Source organism: Leptodactylus fuscus, chromosome 1 (genome assembly GCF_031893055.1).
Source record: "Leptodactylus fuscus isolate aLepFus1 chromosome 1, aLepFus1.hap2, whole genome shotgun sequence".
Classification (NCBI taxonomy): Eukaryota; Metazoa; Chordata; class Amphibia; order Anura; family Leptodactylidae; genus Leptodactylus; species Leptodactylus fuscus.
Genome location: NC_134265.1, coordinates 52,014,300 through 52,030,395, shown reverse-complemented (window position 1 = coordinate 52,030,395; position 16,096 = coordinate 52,014,300). Strand labels below are relative to the sequence as shown.

The following is a 16,096-nucleotide window of genomic DNA, read 5'->3' as shown; positions in this document are numbered from 1 at the left end:
GTAGTTCCTGTCCCACCTCCCCTGCGCTGTTATTGGTGCAAAAAAAGTGCCAGGGAAGGTGGGAGGGGAATCGAATTTTTTTGGAGTTTGCCACGTGGTGTCCGTATGGAATCGAACATCTCGAACAGTCTGATATGCGATCGAACATGTGTTCGATAGAACTCTATACATTATCATTTTTTTACATAAGGCATACACTTGTTTAGCGCTTTACATGGCCTAATATTTGAGGCAGAATGGCGGATACATTTGTAACAAATACAGGACAAAGTGTGGTCCAGACATCACTATTTTAGGAATCAGCAGTCCTATATAGGTCAGGGAAGGTGGTGTTGGAATACTGGTTGGGGGATGCTATAGGCCAGTTACGTTTTCTGTAAGGATATTGGGAGGGGGGAGAGTTGTAGAATATCTGGTCGGGTGAGGGAAGGGTCTTCAGAATTTGTGTAGAGGGGTACAATGAAATATTAAAACAATTGTTTAATTCTTCTAGAAATAATCCCACCATTGGCGGCCATATGCGGAATTGCAGCTCCGCCCTATTAGCTTGTATAGGACAGAATTACAGAACCGCACACGGCCAATGGACTAGTAAGGCGCTGTTTATGGAGGTGTTTCTTCATACATGTGTACATTCTATTACTAAGGAAACTGTGATGTCATTGGAGGAACTTAGCAGCGGCAACGTTCCGTTTATCAGTTGAGTGGTTAGAAGTCGTTGTGATAGGAAGACGCGATCTTTCTAGTGTAATTGATATTGAGCGCTGTAATAGGTGCACTATGAAACGCAAAAATTGCTTCATGGCTCCCAATGCCAAAAGATCCTGCAGTAGATGGATGAGCCATGGATTTCATACAGAAGTCAGCTCCATGGCATGCAATGCCTACAATGAGTTGACACTCATGGGCAAGCAATGTGATGCCATTATCAGAGTCCAGAGCACTGACTTTCATGTTCATAAAACCGTCCTGGACCTCTGTAGCCCTTATTTCAGGTGAGAGTTTAATATTTTTTGAAGCTGAAGGGGTTTTGCCAAATCGACAACTTATCACCTATACATAGGATAAATGGTAGATAAGTGTCTGATCAGCAGGGTGTTCAACAATTGGGATCCCCACTGATCATGAAAACAGGGGGCCTATGTACCCCTATATGAACTATGTTTTATAGATAGGTTCCTAGGAGTCCTGATAGTATTCTACACTATGTTTTATAGATAGGTTCTTAGTGTATAACACTATCAGGGCTACTATGTTTTATAGACAGGTTCTTAGTAGCCCTGATAGTGTTATACACTATGATATATAGATAATTTCCTGGGATTCCTGACAGTGTTCTACACTATGTATTATAGATAGGTTCTTAGTAGCCCTGACAGTGTTATACACTATGTATTATAGATAGGTTCTTAGTAGCCCTGATAGTGTTATACACTATGTATTATAGATAGGTTCTTAGTAGCCCTGACAGTGTTATACACTATGTATTATAGATAGGTTCTTAGTAGCCCTGATAGTGTTATACACTATGTTATATAGATAATTTCCTGGGATTCCTGACAGTGTTCTACACTATGTATTATAGATAGGTTCCTAGGAGCCCTGACAGTGTTCTACACTATTTGGTTTGTACTGAACTTGTTTGACCCAAAATAAATCTTGAACCTGAACTTCCCAATTGTAGCCTTTTACATTTATACGTGAAGGTTAGTATTAGTGATATTTTACTTCTATGTGTTCTCTATTTTCAGGGCTCTTTTCAAAAATGATTTGGGCAGTTCAGATAGAAATGTCTATAACATACCAGGCGTTCACCCACAAACCATGTGGAGTATAATAGAGTACGCCTATACCAACAGTGCTGAGATAACGCCTGAAAATGCAATGGACCTCTTTATTGCAGCAGACCAATTTAATATCATGGGAATAGTCAATCTGAGCAGCAAATTTATCGCACATCAGATTGATCATGAAAACTTCCTGGACATATGGAGAGTTACCAGCCATTACCTCTGCCCTGATCTCCGCCAGAAGACATTTACATTTATCCTCCACCACTTTCAAGAACTAGTGAAGACATCAGAGAAGTTCTTTGAGCTTACTCTAGAAGAACTTAGAGAGCTGATAAAAGAGGATGAGTTAAACGTCACAGAGGAGAGCGCAGTATTTGAGGCCATTGTCAGGTGGATAAACTTCGCTCCTGCGGAAAGAAAAGAGTCCATGAGAATTCTTCTCCCTCAGGTATGGCTATAGCGTTAGAAGGAACAGAGCTGCCATGACAGTGTCCAGGCTCCATGCTGTATCACTATATCAGGGACTGGATGTATGGATCCCACCTAGCATATATATCTGGGGAATAATAAAGGCTTACCTGCACAATGTTCTGTATGTAGCCATTTACATGTAATGACCACCAACATACTTATGTGTATGGGTATCTTAAAACCCAAATAGATCAGTAATATTTTTAATTTATTTTTTTTAATAAAATGTCTTAACCCTCTTATATTTCTTGCTAGATCCGCTTGGCCCTGATTAATAAAGGATACGTCCTGAACAATATCATGGCCAATGAGTATGTCAAAGACAATGAGGACTGTAAAGCCATTGTTAACACTGCTCTCACATTGAAGCCGAACATGGTGAGACCTCGCCTACCATACGCCATTTTATTTGCTCTTTGTGGCTACAGTGGCTCAGAAATCGCTAACAACATCAGGCCTTATGACACCCGAGCCAACCGGTGGACCAGAGCTACATCTGCAGTGAGGAAACCTACAGCCCATCATGGCACTGCATATCTGAATGGCTACATTTATCTCATCGGTGGATTTGATGGTTCGGACTACCTGAGAAATGTGCAATGCTTTGACCCCGTGAAAAAGACGTGGCATGAAGCAGCCTCCATGAACTATAAAAGAGGACATGTCTGTGTAACAGTCCTTGATAATTATATATACGCCATGGGTGGTTTTGATGGGCAACAGACTCTTCATACAGTGGAACGTTACGACCCTGATGCCAATCGGTGGACTTTAATTTCCTCTATGCAGGAGAAAAGGAAGGATGCTGGTGCCACCACCCTTAATGGAAAAGTAAGGAGACTTTGATGTCTATACCTTCAGCCCTAGCTAATTTTTGTGGGATTTTCTTTTTTACACTTTTATTTTTTGTGTTGCAAACTGTACAACTGACTAGGAATTTGTTTTGATGTCTAAGTCTGGAGGAGCGGCTTACAAGAATCTTCTATATAATGTGAATTTAGAAGCAGGTTGCTACATTATTGTCCATTCTTTATTTCATTCAGATCTATATATGCGGTGGATCCAACGGACAGGATTGCTTGTCATCAGCCGAGGTCTACAATCCGGAAAGTAGGCAGTGGAGCTACATCAGCCCAATGAAAAGCCGACGAAGTGGAGTCGGAGTCACAGCCTATAGAGGCAAAGTATTTGCGGTATGATAATGGACATTTTCTCTTTCAGCATCAAGTTAGTTATAATATAGATGGAAGACACTTTAGCTCCAGGCCTGTCGGGGCTCATTGGCTGCTATAAAGGGGTTGATAAAGGATAAATGGAGTCAGCAGATTGACCTGCCCATCTTTTTCATCAGTTTTATTAATATCAGGCTTACCATGCATGCGCCATTTTTGGCTGTTCATGACTGTTCTTCTTTACGGGGACACGGTGTGTATTTGTATCTGTAGCCTAATGCAGAAAAAAAATAATAAATAAGAGGTTTTTTTCAGATTTATTTCTAATTTGCACAGGCTGCAATATTATAGATATAAGATTGAGAAGCGACAAAGAAATGTTCAAGAAGAAAATGTTTTAATGATTAAATATTAGAATTCATACAATTAGATACATCAGAGATAAATCCATTGTTACTTTACATTTTCTATATAGATTTTTTGGAATTGACTGAATTTTATACTTCTTCATTTTTCTTCAACAGATTAGTGGTTATGATGGACACAATTGCGTGTGCACTGTAGAGACTTATAGCCCCCTCACTAAGACCTGGTGTAGGGCACCAAACATTCTGAAGAGGCGCAGAAACTTTGGCACCGCGGTAATAGATGACCGCCTTTATGTTGTGGGCGGCAGGAATAACTTCATCCCCATTTTCACCAATGAATATTATGATGAAAAGACGAAAGCTTGGCGTGCCCAAACAAATGAGATCTCCCCAAGTGTCCAAAGCTGCTGTGTGGTTCCTGGTCTACAGAACATTAAGGAGTACATTTCCTGAATTTGAAGAATATGTATTTTTTAAAGACTTCTCAGGTGTCACCCTGTAAATACAGGAATATTTCAATAAATGGCCTGAGAAACCAAAAGATTCTTTATTGATGGGTGAGAGGGTGGAATAACTTGGGGGCCGAGTGCTGGTTCCTATCACATGTCCCAAAGTCAGAACCTTCCCAAAAACTCAAGGTTCTGCCTGGATAGTAAGTAAGCTTAACACTTCATGAATAACCCTTATAATAATATACGTAATTAGAGATGAGTGAGTAGTACTCGATCGAGTAGGTATTCGATCGAATACTACGGTATTCGAAATACTCACACTCGATCGAGTACCACTCGCTATTCGGATGGAAAAGTTCGATGCAGAACCAGCATTGATTGGCCGAATGCTATACAGTCGGCCAATCAACGCTGGTTCTTCTCCTACCTTTAGAAGTCTTCTCCGTGCAGCTTCCCCGTGGCGTCTTCCAGCTCTGAATTCACTCTGCCAGGCATCGGGCCTGGGCAGAGCCGACTGCACATGCCCGCTTGTAATGCAGGCATACGCAGTTGGCTCTGCCCAGGCCCGATGCCTGGCAGAGTGAATTCAGAGACGGAAGATGCCGCGGGGACGCTGCAAGGAGAAGACTTCTCGGAGGATCCAGCCCGACCCTCACTCGTGGACTTGGTAAGTATAATTTGATCGAATGTTGCCTACCCCTGAAACAAGCATTTTCCCCCCATAGACTATAATAGGGTTCGATATTCAATTCGAGTAGTCGAATATTGAGGGGCTACTCGAAACGAATATCGAATCTCGAACATTTTACTGTTCGCTCATCTCTATACATAATGGATTTCATCGAATTTTAGCTAATATATAACTGATATTTATTCCTGGATCTGAGTGGATGGTTGTTATTTTTTGGTTATTCTCTATTTACAGATTTTTTTTTTCGTTTGTGACACACTTGCTGGTCTACATATATGGAGCCATGGAATTATCATCTGTAAGTATACCTGCATATGCTGGAGGTTTTACCCCGCTATATACCAGCTTGATATATATCAGCCTGCATTCACATCAGGTTTTTCACAACTGTTTGGCAGGTACATTTAACAAATGTAAAGGACGTATATTGTCCAGCAACCACAAGTGAACAGCAGATTTAAAGGATAGGAGCAGGGGCATAAGCATACATCCCAACTTTTAAAGGACAGAAAGAAGGACAAAATGCACAGCACATTATGCAAATTTAGCTCCACACACTTCTGTTTTGACCCTGCCCATTGTCATCCATTTTTCCATGTGCCCCTACACAGTATAATACTCCTAAAGTCACGCAAACATTATATGCCCCCACATTATAACATTCTCCTCCAACTGCCCCACAGTATTAAGTCTCTCTCCTGGTGCCCCAGTTTAAACTGGGGTAAACTAAAGAGGGACATGAAACTGGGGTAGCTGGAGGGGACATTATTAGTGGGGGTAGTTGGATGGGGACAATAAATGAATGGCAACTGGAGAGGGACATGAAACTGGGGGCAACTAGAGGCATATAGATCCTCCTCCAGCTACTCCCACGGTTTAATGTCCTCTTCCAGTGACCCCCATTGTTTAATGTCCCCCTCCAGTTGTCCCCATTTTAATGTCCCTCTCAATCCCCCCAGTTTAATTGTCCCCTCCATCTGTTCCAGTTCAATATCCCCCTTCATCTGCCCTCAGTTTAATGTCCCCCCTTTTTATGCCCTCAGTTTAATGCCCCCCTTCTTCTGCCTTCAGTTTAATGTCCCCCCTTTGTCTGCCCCAGTTTTATGCCCCCTTCATCTCTGCCCCCCAGTATAATGTCCCCCTCCATCTCCCCCCCCCCCAGTATAATGTTCCCTTTCCATCTCTGCCCCCCAGTATAATGTCCCCTGTCCTTAGGATAGGCCATCAATATTACATCTGTGATGATACAACAGCCAGGACCTCTGCAGATCAGCTCTTCCAGGACAGCGTGACTACAGGTAATGGTAACATTTCTGGGAACCATTCTGCTGTTCACTTTCCATACAGTGTGTAGCAGTGGGTTTAGGTAGTGTAGTGGTGCACATCATATGGCGAGTGAGCAGCATGGCTCCCTGTCTCGGTATCGCTGGTCTGCAGGGGTCCTGATGGTGGGCCCCTAGAAACAATTCCACTGGTGAACCCTTGACACCCCAGTCCGACACTGACCTGACCGATTTGCTGTATACCACTTAGGTTTTTGGGGGTATACACTGAGGAAAGCTGGACTGAGCTTATATGGCTGGACAGATTTTCTCTGTATACCACTTAGGTTTTTGGGGGTATACACCGAGGAAAGCTGGATTGAGCCAATATGGACTCCTCGCCCTGCAGTATAGCTCTGAAAAGAGATGTTGTTGTTCTTCAGTTTCTTCCTGCCTAGCAGAAGCTAATCCCTCTCTAGCCCTCAGCAGATCTCTGTCCCTATCTCTCCAAGCTGCAAATGCGACGAACATGGTGGCCACTATTCTTATAAATCCAAGGTCATCTGATTTCGGTAGCCAATGGCTTTTTTCCTATTTTTTTTTTCAATGCCTACTTTGTCGTAGTTCCTGTCCCACCTCCTCTGCACAGTTATTGGTGCAAAAAAAGCGCCAGAGAAGATGGGATGGGATACGAATTTTTACTGCGTTTGCCACGTGGTATTCGATTCTAATCAAATATGTCGAATAGCCTGATATTCGATCGATTACCTATTCGATCAAATACCTATTCGATCGAACGCTGTTCACTCATCTCTAGCACTTGTATGTTCATGTCAGCTCCATCTCCAAAACGTTTCCAAAATACGCCCTTTCCTTTCTAGAGTTACATTAAAGACACTCATTGTCTCTCTGATTCATTCTCGCCTTGACTACTGTAACTCCTTACTAATCGGTCTTCTCCTCACTAAACTCTCCCCTCTACAATCTATTCTGAATGCAGCGGCCAGGCTCATCTATCAGGCTAGACGCTACAGCGATGCCTCCGGTCTGTGCCAGTCGCTACATTGGCTGCCTATTCATTACAGAATAAAATATAAAGTTATCACTCTCATCCACAAGGCTCTCCATAATGCCGCACCTCCATACATTTCCTCCCTCATCTCTGTCTACCGCCCAACCCGTGCTCTCCATTCACTCAATGACCTAACACATCCTCTATTATCAGAACCTCCCACGCTTGTATACAAGACTTCTTCTGAGCTGCACCACTTCTCTGGAATGCTCTACCCCGGACAATCAGATTAACTCCCAATTTCTACAACTTAGAGCGCAAACTAAAGACACATCTTTTCAGACAGGCCTATCACAACTCCTAATGTAAGCCCTCCTCTGTTCACGCTCCCACATTACCCCACACAATATGATGCTATTTCAGACTACCTTTATATTTCCAGGTACCAACTGTCGCCCAGTTGTCCCTCTCATTAGGACAGTTGTGGCAAGTAGGTAGGGACAGGGGCTGGATCGATTATAGGACTCACTGTCTCTGTATTTCCCTTCCTCCATGGTTTCAGTAGCAGTACTGGGGAATTGCTCAACTAGCAATTCCTTTACATCAAGTTAAAGTTCTTTTCAACTGTTAATTTAACAGTCAAAAGAGAGTTTGGCCACCTGGTAGTTGTGAGGTGAATCACTACCTGACATGCATTTGGCTCATATGTTGTGACATTGTATTGAATTGGTTTCATGACAAATTGGAGTCCCTAACCAAACTCAAGCAAAACCAAGGTTGGACACATCTTTTCACCTTTGGCTGTATTTACTTACAGTATTCTCTTGCTATCATCTAACTAGTCTAATCTCTGCATGTATGCGGGTGGTGTGTGTGTGGGGGTGGGGGGTGGTATTGGAGGGGGCAGCTTTCTGTCATCCGCCTCAGGTGGCAAAAAGGCTAGGTTTACCCCTGGCACCACCAGATCAACAGTGAGGATCATGGCAAGACTTGATCAAATGAAGATCTGGATAGGACCTCACGTAGATGAACGTAGATCAAGTCACAAGATCTATTTCTGGCTTTCTAAACGCCCAATCAAACAAAAATTGAGATGCCAAGAGCAAAGTCATGGGTAGTATTGGCTATTTGACCCAAAGTGTGACATTATTCACTTCTTTTTCTCAATAAACCATTTCAATAAAATATTGGGACATTCTTATAAGACAGAAATCTTGTCACAGAGTATCGTTAAATCATGACGCTTTGTAAAGTTACTCATCTATTGACACACATATGTGGACATGTCTAGCCAAAAGGAAAGGTAAAGAAGGACACATCTATAAGTTCATGGCTAACATGTATATTGTACATATAGCAGATCAGCTGAAACAATGCAGGCAGTAGCCCATTCACTATTTTGTGCTGTTGCGCAGGAGTTGGCCAACAAACATTCTCCAGTTCACAACAGCAACAACTCTAGTTGTCCGGTCAGCTTATCATCATACACACATCCAGTTGATATTGGCACAGTTGTGGATTCTTATAGCGCCTGCACTTGCTTAAGTAAATGTTGGGTGTCTTAAATGTGAAGTCATTTACTACTTCTCCAACTATCCTTGGACACCACCAGACGTCTTTGCACTAAAGCCATGTTGGATTCATAGGGTCTACCAGATGACCAGATGTCTGCTTTTTTTCCCAAGCAATTTAGCTAACTTCTTTGGAATACAACGCTTTAATTTTTGGCATTTTCCAGCTCCCACCAGTGGACCTTTTCCTTGACCCTATTCCTTTTCTCCTACTTGTCTTCCATCTGGACGCTCGAAAAAAATTGTTCCTCGAAGCTTTCCAAGCACACATCTGCTCCTTGACAGCTACACCAATTCTACAGCAATCTGATAATTGAGCAACCGCTTAATGTATTTTAAGAGTTTTTTGGCCCCAAAACATCTCCTGGGTTTCCTTAACCCTGCGTTCATTTTTCACGAAGAGGTTCCACTATATAGAAGTCACAGTGGAAAAGATGCAATGTAAACACTTTATGTGTTGTAAAGTCTTTAAGGCATTCTTCAATTTGACGGACTTGGTCTAAAAGTTGCACCGCTGGGACTATGTTTAGTTGTTATTAATTAGAAAAACTAAGATTCTGTGAAAAGATACTGCAAACCATTAAGGAAAATGAGAGAGAATATACTATTCCGATGAGGGATTCGGTGACTGCTCTTTATTGAGGCCTGAGAGCCGTGACACAGATGTAGCGTTTACAGGAGGTGATAGCTGTGTCTTTCAAAGCAAGAAATTGCACGCTGGGTTAGGTGCCTATTAGCCTTGCCTCTTACAGTGAGAAATGGCCGAATTCCACGCCGAAAACATTTGTTGCGCTTGATTAGCAAAATATTCTAGCTGATCTTTTATCAAAGGATTAAAGCGGATAGTTACAATGTATCAATATTCATTAGTTACATTGAGATTTATAGATTAAAGGGGTGTTCTGGGACATTGTTTAACAAACGGCAATTTAGAATAAAAAAGGTACAATCATTTATCTACAGTTAATGTGGAAGTAGACGCTTAGTTATTTTTCCGTAAATTTTTTCTGCAAGTGAATTGGACAATCTTTGCAGTATATTTTAGTAAAGAAAAGTGCCTGTATCTTTAACTCTTTTCTTTACCTTGGTCCATACTCTGTACACAAGCAGTGTCCATTTACAATGACGTCTATGGAGAGAGAGAAGGGGTCATTTCTGTTAGGAGAAGGCTAAGTTGTGTTGTGAAAAAGAACTGTCTCTCTCTAGTGCAGATGTCTCTCTGCTTTGAGGAGCTCTTCTCTTTCTCCTTCCATCTCCATACACTTTTATTGTACAGATTTGATCAATAGCAGAAGGAGGCAAATAAGTAACAGGCGCTTTTCTTATAAAATATATCACAATGTTTGTTCCATTCACCTGAACTATGGATTTATGAAAAATAAATAAAAGTGTAGTTATGCATTAAGCATAGTTTTTTTTATTTTTTTTATTTATTACTAGCTGGTACCCGCGACTTCGTCTGCGGTGATTGTAGAAGAGGGTATATACAGGCATGGGTAAGGTTTTCGTAGTGTGTATAAGGTATGGGATATGAAATGTAAGTTTGTATCTTGTTTTTTCTGTAATTCAGAGAACACGTGAGACTTTTGTGTTGAAGTTAATTTGTATTTGAGCTGCTATACGGTGTTGTGAGAAACTGTACATAGTGACTTTGGGACTGAGGTATTTGAAGTTAACCCTTTCCCGCCGTTGGCATTTTTTTGATTTTCGTTTTTCGTTTTTGACTCGCCTCCTTCTAAGCCCCATAACTTTTTTATTTCTCCGCTCCCAGAGCCATATGAGGTCTTAATTTTTCTGGGACAAATTTTTCTTCATGATGCCACCATTATTTATTATATATAATGTACTGGGAAGCAGGGAAAAAATTCAGAATGGGGTGGATTTGAAGAAAAAATGCATTTCTGCGACTTTCTTAAGGGCTTTGGTTTTATGGCGTTCACTGTGCAACCAAAATGATATGTCCCCTGTATTCTGTGTTTCGTTACAATTCCGGGGATACCAAATTTATATGGTTTTATTTACATTTTGACCCCTTAAAAAAATCCAAAACTGTGTTAAAAAATTTTTTTTTGAAAAGTCGCCATATTCCGACAGCCGTAACTTTTTTATACATGCGTGTACAGGGACCGGGTGTACTTTGTAGTTCTACCATTTTCGGGAAATGTTATTGCTTTGATCACTTTTTATTCAAATTTTTATCAGAATCAAAACAGTGAAAAAACGGCGGTTTGGCACTTTTGACCATTTTTCCTGCTACGGCGTTTACCGAACAGGAAAAATATTTGTATAGCTTTGTAGAGCGGGCGATTTGGGACGTGGGGATACCTAACATGTATGTGTTTCATAGTTTTTAACTACTTTTATATGTGTTCTAGGGAAAGGGGGTGATTTGAAATTTTAATCCTTTTTATTTGTTTTTATATTTTTTTTACTTTTTTTTAAACTTTTTTTTTGCATTTATTAGACCACCTAGGGGTATTGACATGGGTGGGCGGTGTCGCGGATTGTCAGAGCGGTGGGGTTCGGCAAACATGGCTGCTCTGGAGCGTTAAAGAGAGCCTCCTGGAGTATTGTTAAGGTGAGGGGCAAAGTGGTAAAGTATATGTATATGAGATTGTGTGGGGTTAGGGGCGAGGCTGTAGAGGGGAATAGGAATTTTGTGGCTTGCTATGGTCCAAAGTGTGTGAGATTGCAGAGATGGTGGTGTGAGTTTGGGTTTTGTGGGGGTCCTGGCACAAACGTATGTGCGCTATTGTGACGAAAAGTAGCCTATTGCGCAATCGGGTGTATTAACTATGTTTGTGGAAAATTTCAGCCAAATCGGTCGAGCGGGTTTTGCGTGATTGAGGAACAAACATCCGAACATCCAAACATCCAATATAATATTAATTAATAGGATCTTACTTGTCCAATATAAACTCAACACTGTAGGGTACTGTAGGGTTATAGGTTGGACTTGATGGAGTGATGTCTTCATCCAACCTCATCTACTATGTAACTATGTAATTTTCCCTCTGTTAGGACCGTGCAGCAGGTGCGGCCATGGTATCAGGGTTGCAGCCTCTTCTGCTGTAACTGTTCAGTCCAGCATGTATGGGGTTAATCCCCTTGCAGTCAATAGGTGTGGTCAGTCTGCTGACAGACACTGGTGTCAGCCTATCGGCATCTGGCTTGAGCATCTGGGTTGGCTGATCAGTCCCGCCTTCCCTCCATTTAAGGAGGCTGGTTTGGACGCCCGGTGCTCTAGCCTCAGACCTCAATTGCATATGTTGCATGGCAGTGAAAAACATTAGTTTGGCAGAGTACTGCCTTAGTCAGGTAGGGCTTTACTTAAAATTGTTCCCCTAGTAATGGCCCAGGGAATTCCTACCTAGCTAGCCTGAGACCTGTGATGCTCCACATCAGGTGGCTGTGGCAAACCTCAAATGTTACATGTGCTGCGGCTCTGTGTGTGGCACAGCACTGTTATATGTTTTGTCTATGTCTTATATGTTTGTGGAAGTGGGTCTCCCTTCCGAAACTGTAGCTATTAGTTATGACATAGTTCACTAGGCTGTCAGCTTCCTGGCTGTGCTGCAACAGCAGGTGGCTGAAGTGGGTGCTTGGTTTGTGTTTGTCTTGCAGTGCAATAACTGCTAGACTTTAGTATTCATTGTATCGTCTGCTTTGTACTGCAGTGGCAGCTTCTATGAGAAGTTATCAGAGAAGCGCTCAGTTGGTGGTGTAGTCCGGCAGTGAAGTTAACTGTCAGACCTTGTTCACACCAGTGTCCCCTGCGGTTCAAAGCCCAGTGGGCTCTGCAGGCTTTTGTTTATTTATGTATTTTTTTTTTTAAATAAGGGTCCATTCACACGGAGTAACGTGCCGCGTGATCTGGCAAATATACGGCGTGTGTGACTTTGCGCGCCGTAAAAGCTCCCATTGATTTCAATGGGAGCCTGGATCGTATACGCCGTGTTATTTTGGAGAGGAGAGTCACCAAGTCCACGAGTAGCAGGAGGAGAGTGTTTAGGAGGAGCGCTGTGCAGTTAAAGCGCACTGACCCCATTATAGTCTATGGGGTCCGTGCGCTTTAACTGCACAGTGCTTGCAGTTGCGCTGATAAAAAGTCAGCTCCCTCGTAACCACAAGCTGCCAGCTCTCCCGACTAGCAAAGACGAGCCTGCGGCAAATCAACGCTGGTTCTGCTGGAGGCTCGTCTGTGAGGAGGCAGAGTCTAAGATCGGACCACAATGGAGACTACTGTGGTCCGATCTTAGACTCCGCCTTCTCACATAGGTTTGAAAGATGTCCGGCCGTGAGCGGCGGTGAGCATTTTTTTAAAATCGGACACAGAGTCGGACATGCAGTACTCTGTATCCGACGGAAACCACAGAACGGAGACTCCAACGCTAGTGTGAACCTAACATAAGGAGATAATTAACACAGTAAAGTCAAAGCACAGAAATCATGTACACAACCAGGTCTATATAGTGACTAAAAATGCACAGTGATGTCATAGCACAGAGACAATGCTCAACATGATGTCACAGCATTAGGATAATCTTTTCACTTGATCTATATCAGAGGTGATGTCATGCATAAAGTGATGTCACAGTACAAGGATAATTTTCTGAGTGAAGTTATAACACAGGAGTTGTACCAACAATGATGTCACAGTACAGGGATAAACTTCTGAGTAATACTAATAGTGATGACACAGGTACACGTATAATGTGCAAAGTGCTGCAGTACGAGGATGATGCACAAAATGATGTCAAAGAGCTAGATGTACACATAAAATGTTCAAAGTGATGTCAGTACAGGGATGATCTTCTCAGTGAAGTTATAGCACAGGTGTTGCACCAACAGTGGTATTGCAGTACAGAGATAATACACATAATGATACCACAGTAGAGATGAGCGAGTAGTGAAATATTCGAGATTCGTTAATAGAGTGTGCTTAACTGTCCAGCACTTGCAGTTGCGCTGATATTCCGTTCGGGGGGTTCCTTTTGCAGACTACTTCCGGATGGGAGGCTAGTGCTAATATGAACTGGCCCTTACTCGTCCTGCAGAACCAGCATTGATTGGTCTAATGCTATAGCATTCAGCCAATCAACGCTGGTTCTGCCACAGGCTCATCTGTGATGAGGCGGAGTCCAAGATCAGACCACAATGAAGACTGCTGTGGTCCGATCTTAGACTTCTTAGACTCTGCCTCCTCACAGACGAGCCTCCGGCAGAACCAGTGTTGATTGGCCGAATGCTGTACACTATATAGCATTCGGTCAATCAACGCTGGTCAATGCTTTCCTATAAGAAAAAGTCAGCTCCCGCATAACCAAAAGCTGCCAGCTCTCTCGACTAGCAAAGACGAGCCTGCTGCAGAACCAGGGTTGATTGGTCGAATGCTATATACTTGATTGGCATTCGGCCAATCAACGCTCGCTCTGAATCGAATCTTTACTGCGAATAGGAGTAGCATTCGATAGAGTATGAGTATTTCGAATACCGTAGTATTCATTTGAATACCTACTCGATCGAATACTACTCACTCATCTCTATACCACATTATAGGCATAATCTTCTGAGTGAAAGTATAGCACAGGAATTGTACTAACAGTGATGTCTAGGGTTGAGCGATCGTGTTCGGAAAAAATCGGATTCCAATCGGCGATCGAGAAAATTTCACGATCGCGATCGGAATTCCGAACACGATCTTTTTAGGTGGGATCGAGATCGGTAGTATTTCCCACAATGCCTTCACACTGAGTATATAGTGTATACTCAGTGTGAAGGCTCCCCTGCAGTTCCATAAGAATGAATTGAAGCAGCCGGCACACAGCCTTAACCCCCTGCGCGCCGGCTGCCTCCATTCATTGGAATGGGAGGCTAAACTAACATCTGTAGCAGCTACTTACCTCTAGAGATGGCTGCTCCGGTGCCCTCCTTCTTTTTGCCTCTCTGCCCCACCTCCCAGGTTTGTGTTAAAAGTGCTAGGTAGGTGGGGCTTGTGGCTTAGGAGAGTGTGGGTGGGTACAGGGCGGGGAGACGTGACGTCTCCCCTCCCAGTACCCGCCCACACTCTCCTAACCAGCCCACACTCTCCTAACCTGGCAGGGAGGGGGCAGGGAGCAGCATGGAGAGGCAGCGAAGCAAAGAAGAAGGAAGGACCGGGCAGCGGAGCAGCCATCTCTGGAGGTAAGTGGACACCAGGGGGGACTAAGTAGCCAGAGGATTAAAAAAAAACCCTCTGGCTACTTAGTGATTCACTACACAGCGTGGATTCTAACAATTCTTAGATTCCATGCTGTATAGTGAATAGGATTGCTTTTAAAATCCGATCTCCAATTAATAAAAAAATCCCATTGACTTGCATTGAGATCAGAATTGGGATCGAGATCGGGTTCGAATGAAAAATGATCGGAAATCGGATTTTAAAAATCGATCCTGAAAAGTTAAGATCGGCTCAACCCTAGTAATGTCACAACACAGGGATATCTTCTCAGTGAAACTTATAGCACAGAATGAACACAATGAAATCATAAAACACAGAAACTTCACGCACACATAGGTTCACAATGTACACCCTGTTTTCGCACAGTATATGGAAAAAATATAATGGTGTAACTTACAAGGAAATAAAAAGCAGTAGAGGAAATAAAATGTATACAGCAGATGAAGCATCATATTAAAACTTAGAATTCAGTCTTCCGTGTCCACTTACTTTGTCCAGAGTCATCACAATGTATGATGAATCCTTTAAGTGTTGGGCAACATAGTAACTACTTTGTTGCTGCCCTGGTATTTATGCCCATGGCTACAAGGACTCTGTTTTAACATGCACATGGATTTACTTGTATTTTGCAGAGGATTGTCTGTGCTACCGATACTTGCTCCGAGGATATACAGATGTGTCCACCCTTAACTTCTCTTGAATTTCATTAAGGACTTCAGTTTCTTCTGAAATGCCAACACAACCTTTGAAAAGCTGCAGTTCACAAAACAACCACCGGGTGTGCACAAATGGACACTTATTGCCTAGTACTTTGTGACACAATATCGCAAAATAATATTGCTTTGAAGAGCTGGTCATCTCATCATGACACATATACCTGGACATGTCCAGCCAAGAGGGGAGTTAAGGAGGGACACATCCGTATGTGTATATTCTAAGTCATCAGACATGCCGAATGTGGAAATAGAATTGAGGTTTTCTTTCCATTCTCTGCTCTTCCTTAAATAATGTAAAAATCCAGGCAGAACAAAACCACTCCAGCTCTAGACTAGATAGATGAATAAATCCTTTCAAAATCAATTGC

At 42.5% G+C, this 16,096-nt stretch overlaps 1 protein-coding gene across 1 annotated transcript; it reads left to right on the top strand.

Annotated features, from left to right (window-relative positions):
- The first annotated feature begins 801 nt into the window (after positions 1-801).
- On the top strand, positions 802-4,257 carry LOC142198577 (kelch-like protein 10). The gene is made up of 5 exons (XM_075269639.1): positions 802-995; positions 1,752-2,241; positions 2,520-3,095; positions 3,308-3,457; positions 3,961-4,257. Exons 1-5 carry the CDS (start codon positions 802-804, stop codon positions 4,255-4,257), a joined length of 1,707 nt encoding a protein of 568 aa, XP_075125740.1.
- Positions 4,258-16,096: the final 11,839 nt, after the last annotated feature.